At 43.2% G+C, this 16,320-nt stretch overlaps 1 protein-coding gene across 4 annotated transcripts in view; it reads right to left on the bottom strand.

Moving 5' to 3' along the window:
• LOC311118981 (ephrin type-A receptor 5-like) overlaps positions 1-16,320 on the bottom strand; it is a 152,721-nt gene that overhangs the window by 61,196 nt on the left and 75,205 nt on the right. For all 4 annotated transcript variants that reach the window (XM_084193733.1, XM_084193730.1, XM_084193731.1 and 1 more), the window contains exons 4-5: positions 15,633-15,788; positions 1,288-1,623 (exon numbers count right to left, since the gene is read on the bottom strand). In XM_084193733.1, coding sequence (XP_084049859.1) covers positions 1,288-1,623; positions 15,633-15,788 — 492 coding nt within the window. The remainder of the gene's footprint in view (positions 1-1,287; positions 1,624-15,632; positions 15,789-16,320) is intronic.

The following is a 16,320-nucleotide window of genomic DNA, read 5'->3' as shown; positions in this document are numbered from 1 at the left end:
CATGATACAGTGGCAAACCCGAAAAGGCACTCAATTTCCCTATACAGTGCATATCCTATGGGCCCTGATCAAAAGTAGTGCACTACATAAGGAATAGGGTGCCATTTGGGACTCAGCCCGGGTCTCCAAGGACTGGCTTCAGTAAAGTGCTCTTGTGATTTACTCTACAATGAACTCTTCAGACACTAAACTGGCATCCAATAGGATTGGGTGATCCCCTGAAAGCAGCTCATTCAATTAGAAATCCAATCTAATTGACAGTAGGACATACAGTACACAGGAAGAATTGTACAACCTTTTCAGAGGACTCAGAACAGTCTGCTCGTTGCTTTGCTCTACATGGATGGTTGGCCTAGTGTCACAGGTAATAGGAATGTTACCGTTACGTGTGAGATAAGCTAACCAATTAAAATATGTCTCTCTCGAACGACTCCTCCCCCCTCTCTCCCTCTGGAGAAGGTATCCATTGACAGGGCTATTCCAAAGACATGAGTCAGAGAAGAGGTGGTAGGAACTCTGATCTCATCTGCTTCATCATTCATTGGTTTGTGTCCGCATGGCAAGGTGTGAGCCTCCAACGCACAGAGGGTGTGTTCACTGACGGAGTGGGGCTAATTGAATACAGTTTCTTCAAGTGCATCTTTAGCCTTTCATTGTCTCTGTCTGTGGAGCCTCGATATGGTGGTTGTGGTATATAAAGTATATACACTACCGGTCAAAAGTTTTAGAACACCTCCTCATTCAAGGGTTTTTCTTAATTTTTTACTATTTTCTATATTGTAGAATAATAGTGAAGACATCAAAACTATGAAATAACACATATGGAATCATGTAGTAACCAAAAAAGTGTTAAACAAATCAAATTATATTTTATATTTGAGATTCTTCAAATAGACACCCTGTGCCTTGATGACAGCTTTGCACACTTGGCATTGCCAAGCTTGTAGCGTCATACCCAAGAAGACTCAAGGCTGTAATCGCTGCCAAAGGTGCTTCAACGCTGAGTAATGGGTCTGAATACTTATGTAAATGTGATATTTTCGTTTTTCTAAAAACGTGTTTTTGCTTTGTCATTATGGGGTATTGTGTGTAGATAAAAAATAAATAATAAAAAAATATATATATATTCATTAATCCATTTTGGAATAAGGCTGTAAAATGTGGAAAAAGTCAAGGGGTCTGAATACTTTCCAAATGCACTGTAGATGATGTGAAGACACTAACCTGCCTGGTTGGTCTATGGTAATGGTAATGTATATAAAATATAGATCATGTGAAGACACTAACCTGCCTGGTTGGTGGTGACGTTGAGAGAGACAAACGTTCGTCCGGGGTTGATGAGCTCAGACACTCCATTGATGGCCTCCACCTCGAAGGTGTAGTTAGTGTGAGCCAGAAGGTCTGCCACCATCACAGAGTTGTTGGTGAGACCGCTGCGTTGGGGCAGGAACCGCACCGTGCTGTCGCACTCCTCGTAGTGTCTGCTGTCAACGCTGATCTTACGGCACAGGATGTTATAGCTGACGTCCTTCCTGCCGCCAGTCTCCTCGGGAACCGCCCACTCCAGGAAGACCGACGTCTCGTTTACGTTGGAAATGGCGTTACGAGGAGCAGAGGGCGGTCCTGTAGAGACAATAACATACTGTGTTATTCCACTGACACTAGAAGAGAAGAGGTCATGTCATTCTTATTCCATAAAGGACTCCAGAGGTGTTGTTGGTAGTTCCACCAATCCGGTGCCTTTTTAAGAAGTGGAACTTGGAACTTAGAACTTCATAAACAACACTTTTTCAAATGTCATTGAGGTTAAATAAAAACTATATTTACCCAGCAAAGATTCCCATTAAGTTCTAGTTGGGGTTAGTTCTAGTTGGGGTTAGTTCTAGTTGGGGTTAGTTCTAGTTGGGGTTAGTTCTAGTTGGGGTTAGTTCTAGTTAGGGTTTTATCTAACATTAGGATAAAAACATTTTTTCCCTTCAAATTTAAATATAATCCTTGGAATGTTTTCCTAAAATTCACTAAAATGCTGTGCACAACATCTGTAACAATCGCCACAGAACATTCCCAAAATGTTCTCATTAGGTTTCCAGGTAATGTAATAACACAATGCACCAGTAATGTTTTCCCAGCAAACCCAAATTGTTTATGTGAAAGTTCCCGAAACATTTGTTAGGCTGCATGAAGTGTTCTGATAACACAAAACCTGTCCGGTCGTGCTGATGATTATAGAACGTTTGTATAACACATTCGTCTGATGTTGCAAGAATATTAGAAAATCTCTAGTTTTTTGCAACGCCAGGGTTGTGGGTACGTTTCCCACGGGGGGCCAGTATGAAAATGTATGCACTCACTAACTGTAAGTTAGGATAAGAGCGTCTGCTAAATGACTAAAATGTAAAATGTAGAGAAGAACACTGAGGACATTACTACTGAACAGGCAGAGTTTGGTTTTGATGTTGTTATGCTTTTGTGTTTTTCTCCTTTAGAACTGTCTTACCAGCCTCCTGGAGTAGATGATTATCTCCGCTTCCGTTTGGAGGATGTTACATCTATTATTTAGGGAAATGTTGAACTGACGCCTGACCTCTGGGTGTTCTAACTTGGCAGAGTCAAACCGGTTGTTCTTTTTCTCACCCAGTTTCCTAATTTTCGGAGACAGCAGGCTTTGGTCACTGCCTACATCTCCTTTGGTCTCAGTTCCTCCCATCGGGTGATTTCCAGGTCACTTTCTGGTTTTATGTTGGAAGACCGTCCCACCTATGACCTTTTTTTTTTTTTTTTTTTCGCCGCAGAAGTCACACAATCTCTCTCCATTTTCAGACTTACACTACCAGTCAAAAGTTTAGACACACCTACTGATTTATTTTTACTATTTTTTACATTGTGGAATAATAGTGAAGACATCAAAACTAAGAAATAACACATATGGAATGATGTAGTAACCAAAAAACTGTTAAACAAATCAAAATACATGTTATATTTGAGATTCTTCAAATAGCCACACACTTGGCATTCTCTCAAACAGCTTCATGAGGTAGTCACCTGGAATGCATTTAACAGGTGTGCCTTCTTAAAACTTAATTTGTGGAATTTCTTTCCTTCTTAATGCGTTTGAGCCAATCAGCTGTGTTGTGACAAGGTAGGGGGGGTGGGGGGGGGGGTATACAGAAGATAGCCCTATTTGGTAAAAGACCAAGTCCATATTATGGCAAGAACAGCTCAAATAGATTAACTGTTTAGTATTATCCCAGTTTACCTATTTGCTTATGGTCTTGCCTACACCTAGTGAACAGTTTTGTAAATTATATGAGAAATAAATATTCAATTTTATTTGGAACGGCAAACCAGACAAAATTAAACGGGCCTATTTATATAATGAATATGAATTCGGAGGACAGACATTTTTAAATATTAAAGTATTAGACCTATCACTAAAAGCTTCAGTCATACAAAAGTTATACTTAAATCCGAACTGGTTCTCTAGTAAATTAGTAAAATTGTCTCACCCAATGTTCAAGAAAGGCCTTTTTCCCTTTATTCAGATTACAACCTCTCACTTTCAGTTATTTGAAAAGGAAATAATCTCCCAAATATCACTATTTCTAAAACAAGCCATAGAAAGTTGGTTGCAATTTCAATTTAATCGACGACAGAACAAATAATGCAACAAATATTGTGGTTAAACTCAAATATACTAATTGATAAAAAATACATTATAAAAATAAAAGAAGTAATCTTCGTAAATGATATCATCGGTACTGGTGGAATTATGTTGCATATGCAGCTACCAAATAATTGCAGCCTTACCGCAAAAATGGAAGAGGAAAGTGGAAGTGGGAGAAAGTAAGGAACTTGTCTGTCGGCCTTGCATTAAAGAACATAATTGGTTAAAGAAAATTGTGATAAATAAAAAAGTATACCAGTTTCATTTAAGGACCAAAGGATTGACAGCCGTCCCATATAGATTGCAAAATAGTTGGGAAGAGATTTTTGACGTACCGATCCCATGGCATAGTGTTTATGAACTGATACGCAAAACGACGCCGGATTCGAAACATAGAATTTTTACATTTAAATTATTATCTAAAATTCTTGCTACCAATATAATGTTATTTATATGGGGGATGCAATCTTCCCAGCTCTGCAGATTTTGCTGCGAAGAGACAGAATCATTAGATCGTTTGTTTTGGTACTGTCCATTTGTAGCTTGTTTTTGGACACAGGTCCAGGAATGGCTGAAGGATTGCAATATTTACCTGAAGCTAACCCTGCAGTTAGCACTACTGGGTGATCTGAAACGTCATAGTCAATCGATAAATAATATACTAATACTTTTATCAAAAATGTTTATTTTCAAACTACAATCTGTAGAAACAATGAGAATAGAAAGGTTCAGAACTTTTGCAAAACATCACAGTACAGTTGAAATATATATGGCAAATAGAAATCCAATATGGATGGTGTTAAGAGATAGATGGGAGGTGTTGAATGGAGTTGAAGGATGGGACTAATAACAACTAACAACAACTAATAACAACAAGATAACTAATGTAAAGCATACTGTGTCCATAATAAGTATATAGGTTATAGGTTGAGAGCTTTTGTGAAAGAGCACAGTTAGAAAGATATGGCGTATAGAAGCAAACCGAATTGGACATCATGAAAATGATCGGAAAGGTTGAGGGTAGAGGAAGTTCAGGAGTAAAAACAAACAAAATAGAATTATTGTCAAATGGAATGTTCGTGTTAAAAAAACGTTCAATAAACTCTGTTGGAAACAAACATAGTTTGCCATGTTGAACACACCTAGCTACATAGTTGTTGTCAAAGCAACATGAAACAAGCTAGCTGCCGGCTACGTTAGCTTACCTAGCTAGCCACCTACCACCAGACAAAGTTAACACACAAACGTTGTAAATGTAACTTAGTTGTAAAATACCATTTTAGGTTATAGAAGCTAGATAAACTTGCAACAACATGTAGGTTATACTGGACACTACTGGAGAGATAATTAGTATTATTTTTTTTTATTTTTTTTAAATTTTCACCTTTATTTAACCAGTTAAGCCAGTTGAGAACAAGTTCTCATTTACAACTGCGACCTGGCCAAGATAAAGCAAAGCAGTGCGATAAAAACAACAACACAGAGTTACATATGGGGTAAAACAAAACAAAGTCAAAAATACAACAGAAAAAAATATATATACAGTGTGTGCAAATGTAGCAAGTTATGGAGGTAAGGCAATAAATAGGCTATAGTGCAAAATAATTACAATTAGTATTAACACTGGAATGATAAATGTGCAAGAGATGATGTGCAAATAGAGATACTGGGGTACAAATGAGCAAAATAAATAACAATATAGGGATGAGGTAGTTGGGCGGGCTAATTTCAGATGGGCTGTGTACAGGTGCAGTGATCGGTAAGGTGCTCTGACAACTGATGCTTAAAGTTAGTGAGGGAGATAAGTGTCTCCAGCTTCAGAGATTTTTGCAATTTGTTCCAGTCATTGGCAGCAGAGAACTGGAAGGAATGGCGGCCAAAGGAGGTGTTGGCTTTGGGGATGACCAGTGAGATATACCTGCTGGAGCGCATACTACGGGTGGGTGTTGCTATGGTGACCAATGAGCTAAGATAAGGCGGGGATTTGCCTAGCAGTGATTTATAGATGGCCTGGAGCCAGTGGGTTTGGCGACGAATATGTAGTGAGGACCAGCCAACAAGAGCGTACAGGTCACAGTGGTGGGTAGTATATGGGGCTTTGGAGACAAAACGGATGGCACTGTGATAGACTACATCCAATTTGCTGAGTAGAGTGTTGGAGGCTATTTTGTAAATGACATCACCGAAGTCAAGGATCGGTAGGATAGTCAGTTTTACGAGGGCATGTTTGGCAGCATGAGTGAAGGAGGCTTTGTTGCGAAATAGGAAACCGATTCTAGATTTAACTTTGGATTTGAGATTCTTAATGTGAGTCTGGAAGGAGAGTTTACAGTCTAACCAGACACCTAGGTATTTGTAGTTGTCCACATACTCTAGGTCAGACCCGTCGAGAGTAGTGATTCTAGTCGGGTGTGCGGGTGCAAGCAGCGTTCGGTTGAAGAGCATGCATTTAGTTTTACTAGTGTTTAAGAGCAGTTGGAGGCTACTGAAGGAGTGTTGTATGGCATTGAAGCTCGTTTGGAGGTTTGTTAACACAGTGTCCAATGAAGGGCCAGATGTATACAAAATGGTGTCGTCTGCGTAGAGGTGGATCTGAGAGTCACCAGCAGCAAGAGTGACGTCATTGATATACACAGAGAAAAGAGTCGGCCCAAGAATTGAACCCTGTGGCACCCCCATAGAGACTGCCATAGGTCCAGACAACAGGCCCTCCGATTTGACACATTGAACTCTATCTGAGAAGTAGTTGGTGAACCAGGCGAGGCAGTCATTTGAGAAACCAAGGCTATTTAGTCTGCCAATAAGAATGCGGTGGTTGACAGAGTCGAAAGCCTTGGCCAGGTCAATGAAAACGGCTGCACAGTACTGTCTATTATCGATCGCGGTTATAATATCGTTTAGGACCTTGAGCGTGGCTGAAGTGCACCCATGACCAGCTCGGAAACCGGATTGCATAGCGGAGAAGGTACGGTGGGATTCGAAATGGTCGGTGATCTGTTTGTTAACTTGGCTTTCAAAAACTTTTGAAAGGCAGGGCAGGATGGATATGGGTCTGTAACAGTTTGGATCTAGAGTGTCACCCCCTTTGAAGAGGGGGATGACCGCGGCAGCTTTCCAATCTCTGGGGATCTCAGACGTTACGAAAGAGAGGTTGAACAGGCTAGTAATAGGGGTTGCGACAATTTCGGCGGCTAGTTTTAGAAAGAAAGGGTCCAGATTGTCTAGCCCAGATGATTTGTAGGGGTACAGATTTTGCAGCTCTTTCAGAACATCAGCTGTCTGGATTTGTGTGAAGGAGAAGCGGGGTGGGGCATGGGCAAGTTGAAGCGGAGGGTGCAGAGCTGGTGGCCGGGGTAGTGGTAGCCAGGTGGAAAGCATGGCCAGCCGTAGCAAAATGCTTGTTGAAATTCTCGATTATTGTAGATTTATCGGTGGTGATAGTGTTTCCTAGCCTCAGTGCAGTGGGCAGCTGGGAGGAAGTGCTCTTATTCTCCATGGACTTTAGTGTCCCAAAACTTTTTGGAGTTAGTGCTACAGGATGCAAATTTCTGTTTGAAAAAGTTAGCCTTTGCTTTCCTAACTGCTTGTGTCTATTGGTTCCTAACTTCCCTGAAAAGTATCGTGGGGGCTATTTGATGCTAATGCAGTACGCCACAGGATGTTTTTGTGCTGGTCAAGGGCAGTCAAGTCTGAGGAGAACCAGGGGCTATATCTGTTCTTAGTTCTGTATTTTTTGAATGGGGCATGTTTATTTAAGATTGAGAGGAAATTACTTTTAAAGAACAACCAGGCATCCTCTACTGACGGAATGAGATCTATATCCATCCAGGATACCTGGGCCAGGTCAATTAGGAAGGCCTCCTCGCTAAAGTGTTTTTGGGAGCGTTTGACAGTGATGAGTGGTGGTCGTTTGACCGCGGACCCGTTACGGACGCAGGCAATAAGGCAGTGATCGCTGAGATCCTGGTTGAAGACAGCGGAGGTGTATTTAGAGGGTAAGTTAGTCAGGATGATATCTATGAGGGTACCCATGTTTACGGATTTAGGGTTGTACCTGGTAGGTTCGTTGATAATTTGTGTGAGATTGAGGGCATCTAGTTTAGCTTGTAGGATGGCCGGGGTGTTAAGCATATCCCAATTTAGGTCACCAAGCAGTACGAACTCTGAGGATAGATGGGGGGCAATCAATTCACATATGGTGTCCAGGGCACAGCTGGGGGCTGAGGGGGGTCTGTAGCAAGCGGCAACAGTGAGAGATTTATTTCTGGAAAGGTGGATTTTTAGAAGTAGTAGCTCAAACTGTTTGGGCACAGACCTGGATAGTATGATAGAGCTCTGCAGGCTATCTCTACAGTAGATTGCAACTCCACCCCCTTTGGCAGTTCTATCTAGATGGAAAATGTTATAGTTGGGGATGGAAATTTCAGAATTTTTGGTGGCCTTCCTAAGCCAGGATTCAGACATTGCTAGAACATCAGGGTTGGCGGAGTGTGCTAACGCAGTGAATAACTCAAACTTAGGAAGGAGGCTTCTGATATTTACGTGCAGAAAACCAAGGCTTTTACGGTTACAGAAGTCAACAAATGATAGCTCCTGGGGAGTAGGAGTGATACTGGGGGCTGCAGGGCCTGGGTTAGCCTCTACATCACCAGAGGAACAGAGGAGGACTAGAATAAGGATACGACTAAAGGCTTTAAGAACTGGTCTTCTAGTGCGTTGGGTACATAGAATAAAGGGGGCAGTTCTCCGGGCGTTGTAGAAAAGATTCAGGGGATTATGTACAGAAAAGGATATGGAAGGATATGAGTACAGTTCAGGTAAACCTAAGCGTTGGGTAACAATGAAAGAGATAGCATCACTGGAGGCACCGATTGAGCCGATCTCCGTGTGTGAGGGGGGTGGGACAAAGGAACTATTTGAGGCAGTTTGAGAGGGACTAGGGGTTCTACAGTGAAATTATATAATAAGAACTAACCCAAACAGCAATAGGCAAGGCATATTGACAAGGGAGAGAGGCATAAAGCAATCACAGGTGTTATTAGAGAGAGCTAAGACAACAACTGGTAATAGCGATAAAGTTTGGGCTGAGGCTAAACAGAATAAACAGGACAGGGTACCGTGTAAAGGAACAGTCCAGCAGGCATCAGCTGTGCAGCTGAGTGATCATAAGGTCCAGTGAACAGCAATATGTGAGTCCGAGAGCAGTTCAAATTGGTGCTTCAGCACAGCTAGCAGGGAGCACAGTTGTAGTTTGTGTGTGCTAGCGGGCCGGGGCTAGCAGATGGATCTTCGTGGTCGTCGCAACGGGAAGCCTGTTGAAACCACATCAGATGATTTTGTAGGCAAACCAGTCGTGTTGGATCGGCGGGGCTCAGTGTCAACACTAGGAGGTCCCGTCCGGTTGACAGAGAGGTAGATAGCCGGGAGATGGGCCTGAGGCTAGCTCAAGGCTAACTGGTGCTTGCTATGGGGCAATGGTAATTAGCCAACAACAGGTTGCAGCTAGCTAGCTGGTTGCGATGATCCGGCGCTAGGGTCCAGTGATTCCGGCAGAAAGTCCGATAAGCTCTGGGTCGATAGCACGCTGTGCAGACTGGCCGACGAATTGTCCAGGCTAGAGCTAGAGCTAGAGCTGGCTGGAGGGTAGTGCAGGCCACGGACAATGGTGAAGACGCTAACGGTGACTAATAGCAAGTAGCCATTCAGTTGCAGCTACACTAGTTTCAGCTTAAGGTTCTTGATGAAAGTTATAAAGAAATAATAGAATCCTTTCCACGTTGGGTGAGGCGGGTTGCAGGAAAGTATATTTAGTTAAAGAATGAAAAGTAAAATTGAGAAATATAGACAAAATAGACAAAAAAAAACAAGAAACGGGATATTTACACAAGGACAATGAATAAAACCGCGACCGCACTGCTACGCCATCTTGGAACATGACCAGTGGCATGGTGCTCATGGTTGTCCTCTCCCAGTGATGTCACAAACTCCTTTCCGCCTTGTGCTGTGGTGAATGACAGGCGCTCTCCCTTGTGTGTGGCCCGGAGCGTAGCTTGATAGATGAGGAATGACAGTCTGAGTGTGTTCTGGACCTCGGCGTTGGAGGTGTGGGTGCTGTAGTCAGAAGGACCTTGCCGGCGTGGTGAATGGGTTCTGCTGCCGGCGTGGTGAATGGGTTCTGCTGCTCTGGCTCCTTGTAGAATGACTTGGAGGTCGTCGTGGTGAATGGGTTCTGCTGCTCTGGCTCCTTGTAGAATGACTTGGAGGCCGGCGTGGTGAATGGGTTCTGCTGCTCTGGCTCCTTGTAGAATGACTTGGAGGTTGTTGTACCGGAGGACCTTGAAGATCAGCGTCCTCGGTCTGTCTGCAGCATTACCAGTCCCAGGTCTGTCTGCAGCATTACCGGTCCCAGGTCTGTCTATATTATTACCAGTCTCAGGTCCCGAGTAGATGCGTTGAGCTCTTTCCATCTCAACCTTGTGAGATATGGATGAGATCCATTTAGGGATCATTCTCTGTAGTCATTTGATGGGATCGTCAGTCTCGTCTCCTTCTTTTAAAGAAATTAATCTTACGACGTGAGCGGTCCTCCATTTCAGCCATCTTGAGCTGCATCTTCTCCAGTTGTGAAGAACAGTCGTTGGTTTTCTGTTTGCTTTCCCTATTTTCACTTTACAGATTGTCCACATTAGTAGACATGTTGTCAGCCACTTTCATCCGTCTCTCAACGTAGATTGTAAGAGCTTCAAAAGCTGCTAAAGTCTCTCTGTTTTTTGTTGAGTGGTTCCACTGCCTCAGCTAACACCCGTTGTAGCATAGCCTCGAGAGAGTTCTGTTGCTTGGCTAACGCCTCCAGAGAGCCTCAGTTTCAGTGCTGAGGGCTGTCTTCTGACGCTTAACGATAGGTGAAGAACTCATAGAAGTGCAGTTTTACTTGCCTCCTTGGGCAGTTGGCATTGTTAGTCAGTCCTTGGTTCATTATTTAAGAGTTCATTATCAAAATAATGTAATAAAATATGAAAAAGAGGTATCGGGTTTGCTCAAATGACTAGCGACTAGCGACAATTTCTGAGTTATTACTTGTTACACTGTATGTTATGATTTTCTTGCTTCATCACAAAGTTATATGTTTTATTAAATGGGATTTTAGTCAGATAGAGCTTCCTTTAAATAACCTCCCGAGCCCGTTGGTCACGTGACCTCCCGAGCCCGTTGGTCACGTGACCTCCCGAGCCCGTTGGTCACGTGACCTCCCGAGCCCGTTGGTCACGTGACCTCCAGAGCCCGTTGGTCACGTGACCCCCTGAGCCCGTTGGTCACGTGACCTCCCGAGCCCGTTGGTCACGTGACCCCCTGAGCCTGTTTTTAAGAAGCATATGAATACACAACAACATAAGTTATTTAAAGGAAGCTCTATCTGACTAAAATCCCATTTAATAAAACTTATAGCACGTGATGAAGCAAGAAAATCATAACATGCAGTGTAACAAGTAATAACTCAGAAATTGTGCTCTGTGTCCTGATTGACCATATTAGACTGAAAAACACCAGGAAAGGCCACAGCAGAGGGTTAATGATCTGACTGCAGAGCTATAGATTGCAGGTTTGATCCAATATATTCTTTAACCATGTTTCTTTTGAAAAAAATTCAAACTTTGAAATTGAGGCACAGATATTATCTACTAAAAGAGAGGATGCCTTTATTTCGTCCAGATTTATACATCCAGTCAGACTTGCAGAATTTAGACTAACTGTAAAAAATTAAACATTGTGTAAAACTGGTGTAAAAAACTGTTCAACTTTTAAAAATGCACCCAATATAATTCCTACTTTGAGACGCTTGACATGGTCCCCTGTCTTATATTTTATATAACTCATAGTCTTGGATACCTTGTAAATATGGGCCCAGACGTATGCAGCATACAGTGAGGGGAAAAAAGTATTTGATCCCCTGCTGATTTTGTATGTTTGCCCACTGACAAAGAAATGATCAGTCTATAATTTTAATGGTAGGCTTATTTGAACAGTGAGAGAGAGAATAACAGCAAAAAAATCCAGAAAAACGCATGTAAAAAATATTATAAATTGATTTGCATTGTAATGAGGGAAATAAGTATTTGACCCCCTCTCAATCAGAAAGATTTCTGGCTCCCAGGTGTCTTTTATACAGATAAAGAGCTGAGATTAAGAGCACACTCTTAAAGGGAGTGCTCCTAATCTTACCTTGTTACCTGTATAAAAGACACCTGTCCACAGAAGTAATCAATCAATCAGATTCCAAACTCTCCACCATGGCCAAGACCAAAGAGCTCTCCAAGGATGTCAGGGACAAGATTGTAGACCTACACAAGGCTGGAATGGGCTACAAGACCATCGCCAAGCAGCTTGGTGAGAAGGTGACAACAGTTGGTGCGATTATTCGCAAATGGGAGAAACACAAAATAACTGTCAATCTCCCTCGGCCTGGGGCTCCATGCAAGATCTCACCGCCTGGAGTTGCAATGATCATGAGCACGGTGAGGAATCAGCCCAGAACTACACGGGAGGATCTTGTTAATGATCTCAAGGCAGCTGGGACCATAATCACCAAGAAAACAATTGGTAACACACTACGCCGTGAAGGACTGAAATCCTGCAGCGCCCGCAAGGTCCTCCTGCTCAAGAAAGCACATATACAGGCCTGTCTGAAGTTTGCCAATGAACATCTGAATGATTCAGAGGAGAACTGGGTGAAAGTGTTGTGGTCAGATGAGACCAAAATCGAGCTTTTTGGCATCAACTCAACTCGCTGTGTTTGGAGGAGGAAGAATGCTGCCTATGACCCCAAGAACACCATCCCCACCGTCAAACATGGAGGTGGAAACATTATGCTTTGGGGGTGTTTTTCTGCTAAGGGGACAGGACAACTTCACCGCATCAAAGGGACGATGGACGGGGCCATGTACCGTCAAATCTTGGGTGAGAACCTCCTTCCCTCAGCCAGGGCATTGAAAATGGGTCGTGGATGGGTTTTCCAGCATGACAATGACCCAAAACACACGGCCAAAGCAACAAAGGAGTGGCTCAAGAAGAAGCACATTAAGGTCCTGGAGTGGCCTAGCCAGTCTCCAGACCTTAATCCCATAGAAAATCTGTGGAGGGAGCTGAAGTTTCAAGTTGCCAAATGTCAGCCTCGAAACCTTAATGATTTGGAGAAGATCTGCAAAGAGGAGTGGGACAAAAATCCCTCCTGAGATGTGTGCAAATCTGGTGGCCAACTACAAGAAACGTCTGACCTCTGTGATTGCCAACAAGGGTTTTGCCACCAAGTACTAAGTCATGTTTTGCAGAGGGGTCAAATACTTATTTCCCTAATTTAAAATGCAAATCAATTCATAAAATTTTTGACGTACGTTTTTGTGGATTTTTTGTTGTTGTTATTCTGTCTCTCACTGTTCAAATAAACCTACCATTAAAATTATAGACTGATCATGTCTTTGTCAGTGGGCAAACGTACAAAATCAGCAGGGGATCAAATAATTGTTTCCCTCACTGTATAAAGAGGATGGGTGAAATGATGGTGAATAACCCAGTTACCAGTATTTACCTGGGTTAGTTATGTTTAAGAAGGTTAAAAAGGAAGCATGGAATTCCTGATTGACCATACTGCCATGGCAACCATACTGCCATGACAACCATACTGACATGACAACCATACTGCCATGGCAACCATACTGCCATGACAACCATACTGCCATGACAACCATCCTGCCATGGCTATATACTGAAAAAATAAGATGTAAGAGAGCTTCCCTGGTGGTGCAGAGGATAGAAGACCTGGTTTGGATGAATAAATGCTGTTCAAATGTCATATGAATGAAATGGAAATGCCATGTGTCTCTATGCTGAGTGTTGGGTCATGGACTCTACAAGGTGTCAAAAGTGTTCCACAGGGATGCTGGCCCATGTTGAATCCAATGCTTGTCAAGTTGGCTGGATGTCCTTTGGGTGGTGGACTATTCTTGATACACACGGGAAACTGTTGAGAGTGGAAAAACCCACCAGCGTTGCAGTTCTTGACACACTCAAACCAGTGCGCCTGGCACCTACTACCATACCTCGTTCAAAGGCACTTACATATTTTGTCTTGCCCATTCACCCTCTGAATGGCACACATACACAATCCATGTCTCAATTGTCTCAAGGCTTAAAAATCCTTCTTTAACCTGTCTCCTCCCCTTCATCTACACTGATTGAAGTGGATTTAACAAGTGACATCAATAAGGGATCATAGCTTTCACCTGGATTCACCTGGTCAGTCTGTGTCATGGATAGAGCATGTTTTGTACACTCGGGTATATCACCTTCAAATAAGAATTGCCATTAAATATGGAGAGAAATATAATGGCCGAGTGGCGCAGTGGTCTAAGGCACTGCATTGCAGTGCTAGCTGTGCCACTAGAGATCCTGGTTCGAATCCAGGCTCTGTCGTAGCTGGCCGCGACCGGGAGACCCATGGGGCGGCGCACAATTGGCCCAGCGTCGTCCAGGATAGGGGAGGGAATGGCCGGCAGGGATGTAGCTCAGTTGGTTGAGCATGGCGTTTGCAACGCCAGGGTTGTGGGTTCGATTCCCACGGGGGTCAGTAAAAAAAATAAAAATATACATATATATATATATAAAAAATAATAATGTATGCAATCACTAACTGTAAGTCACTCTGGATAAGAGCGTCTACTAAAACGTAAATGTATGCTTTATGGAGATACACATTTGAATGTTGTAATATTAGTAGAACTTAAATATTAAATGTTCTGAGGACCTTCAAGACAAGGTCAAATGTATATTGTGTGAACATCAATGGAATATTATGTTAAACCTAAAACAAATATGCTTTGAAAAACAACTATGCTATTAACGTAATAGAAACTGACTTTTGCAACATTGTGGGAATGTTCTGTGCAACCTACGTGAATTTCACAAGAATATTCTTGCAAAATCCCAGACAACTCCCATAACTTCCTTAAATGTTCTGGGAACCTTTTAAAGAACTTAGACCAGGTGTTCTGTCAACATTCTTACAACATTATAGAATTTGCCACCACCTAACAAATGTTCTGGGAACTTTCACGGAACCAATTTTGGTTTGCTGGGTAGTACGTGCTTATTAAGTGCCAAATAGAGTAACAGGGTTGACCGTAACGATTTCATCTTAAATCAGCCGTAAATCCCCTTGTGATGAGTGATTTCGAAGGAGTCAGGCACAGGAGGGTAAATCACAGAATAACAGGATTTATTCCGAAATACAGAGTTACGCAGTAAAGCGTCAACACACTCCAGTGCGCCTGAAACAACAAGGCACACGGGGAAATGTCCCGGCGATACAGAATACAAGGAGATCCACCGAGCTTCTCTCTCCTCCACAATAAACAATCACACACAAAGACAAGGGGGGCAGAGGGAACACTTATACAGGTACTGATGAGGGGATATGAACCAGGTGTGTGTAATAAACAAGACAAAACAAATGGAATGATGAGATGAGGAGCGGCAGTTGCTGGAAGGCCGGTGACGACGAACGCCGAAGCCTGCCCGAACAAGGAGAGGAGGCAGCTTCGGAGGAAGTCGTGACACCCCTCGTGACAGGAGGAATGGAAGCGTGTTGTGTGCAACAGGGAGTGGCAATTGAATGCAAGCTTCACAAAAAACACTAAAACATTTCTAGCGTGTCTATCTATGTGTAACGGGGTTGACGTGTTAAGCTCGACCCGCTCAGTTTTCCACCACAAAACACTCGAAAATGGCCCAAAAGAGTAGAACCAGCTCACATGCTTTTACACTATGATTTGACTATTAGATGTTCAATGTTTCTTTCGATTGGTGATGGTTAGCAGCCAATGGCTAGCAGTTCTCAGCTGTTAGCAGCCAATGGCTAGCAGTTTCTTACGGTATGTAGATAGTATGTAGTAGCATAGTGAGGTGTAGTACATACGTGTACAGGCCATGTTGGGCGGGTCGCTGTCTCTCCTGCGGTATCCCTCCTCACAGCTGCAGGCTGTGGAACCCTGGACTCTGCTGAAGCTGTGAGGAGGACATTTACTGCAGGAAGGTGTCTGCAGCACCGATCGGAAGAAACCCGCTTTACACACTGTAGAGGAGAGAGAGGAGTAGGTGGTTAGATTCACCCTTCACACCGTAGAGGAGAGAGAGGAGTAGGTGGTTAGAATCACCCTGCACACCGTAGAGGAGAGAGAGGAGTAGGTGGTTAGATTCACCCTGTAGAGGAGAGAGAGGAGTAGGTGGTTAGATTCACCCTGCACACCGTAGAGGAGAGAGAGGAGTAGGTGGTTAGATTCACCCTGTAGAGGAGAGAGAGGAGTAGGTGGTTAGATTCACCCTGTAGAAGAGAGAGAGGAGTAGGTGGTTAGATTCACACCGTAGAGGAGAGAGAGGAGTAGGTGGTTAGAATCACCCTGTAGAGGAGAGAGAGGAGTAGGTGGTTAGATTCACCCTGCACACCGTAGAGGAGAGAGAGGAGTAGGTGGTTAGATTCACCCTGTAGAGGAGAGAGAGGAGTAGGTGGTTAGATTCACCCTGCACACCGTAGAGGAGAGAGAGGAGTAGGTGGTTAGATTCACCCTGTAGAGGAGAGAGAGGAGTAGGTGGTTAGATTCACCCTG

This window comes from Coregonus lavaretus (assembly GCF_964263955.1).
Source record: "Coregonus lavaretus genome assembly, contig: HAP1_SCAFFOLD_304, whole genome shotgun sequence".
NCBI lineage: Eukaryota > Metazoa > Chordata > Actinopteri > Salmoniformes > Salmonidae > Coregonus > Coregonus lavaretus.
This window is presented reverse-complemented; position numbering and strand designations above follow the sequence as displayed.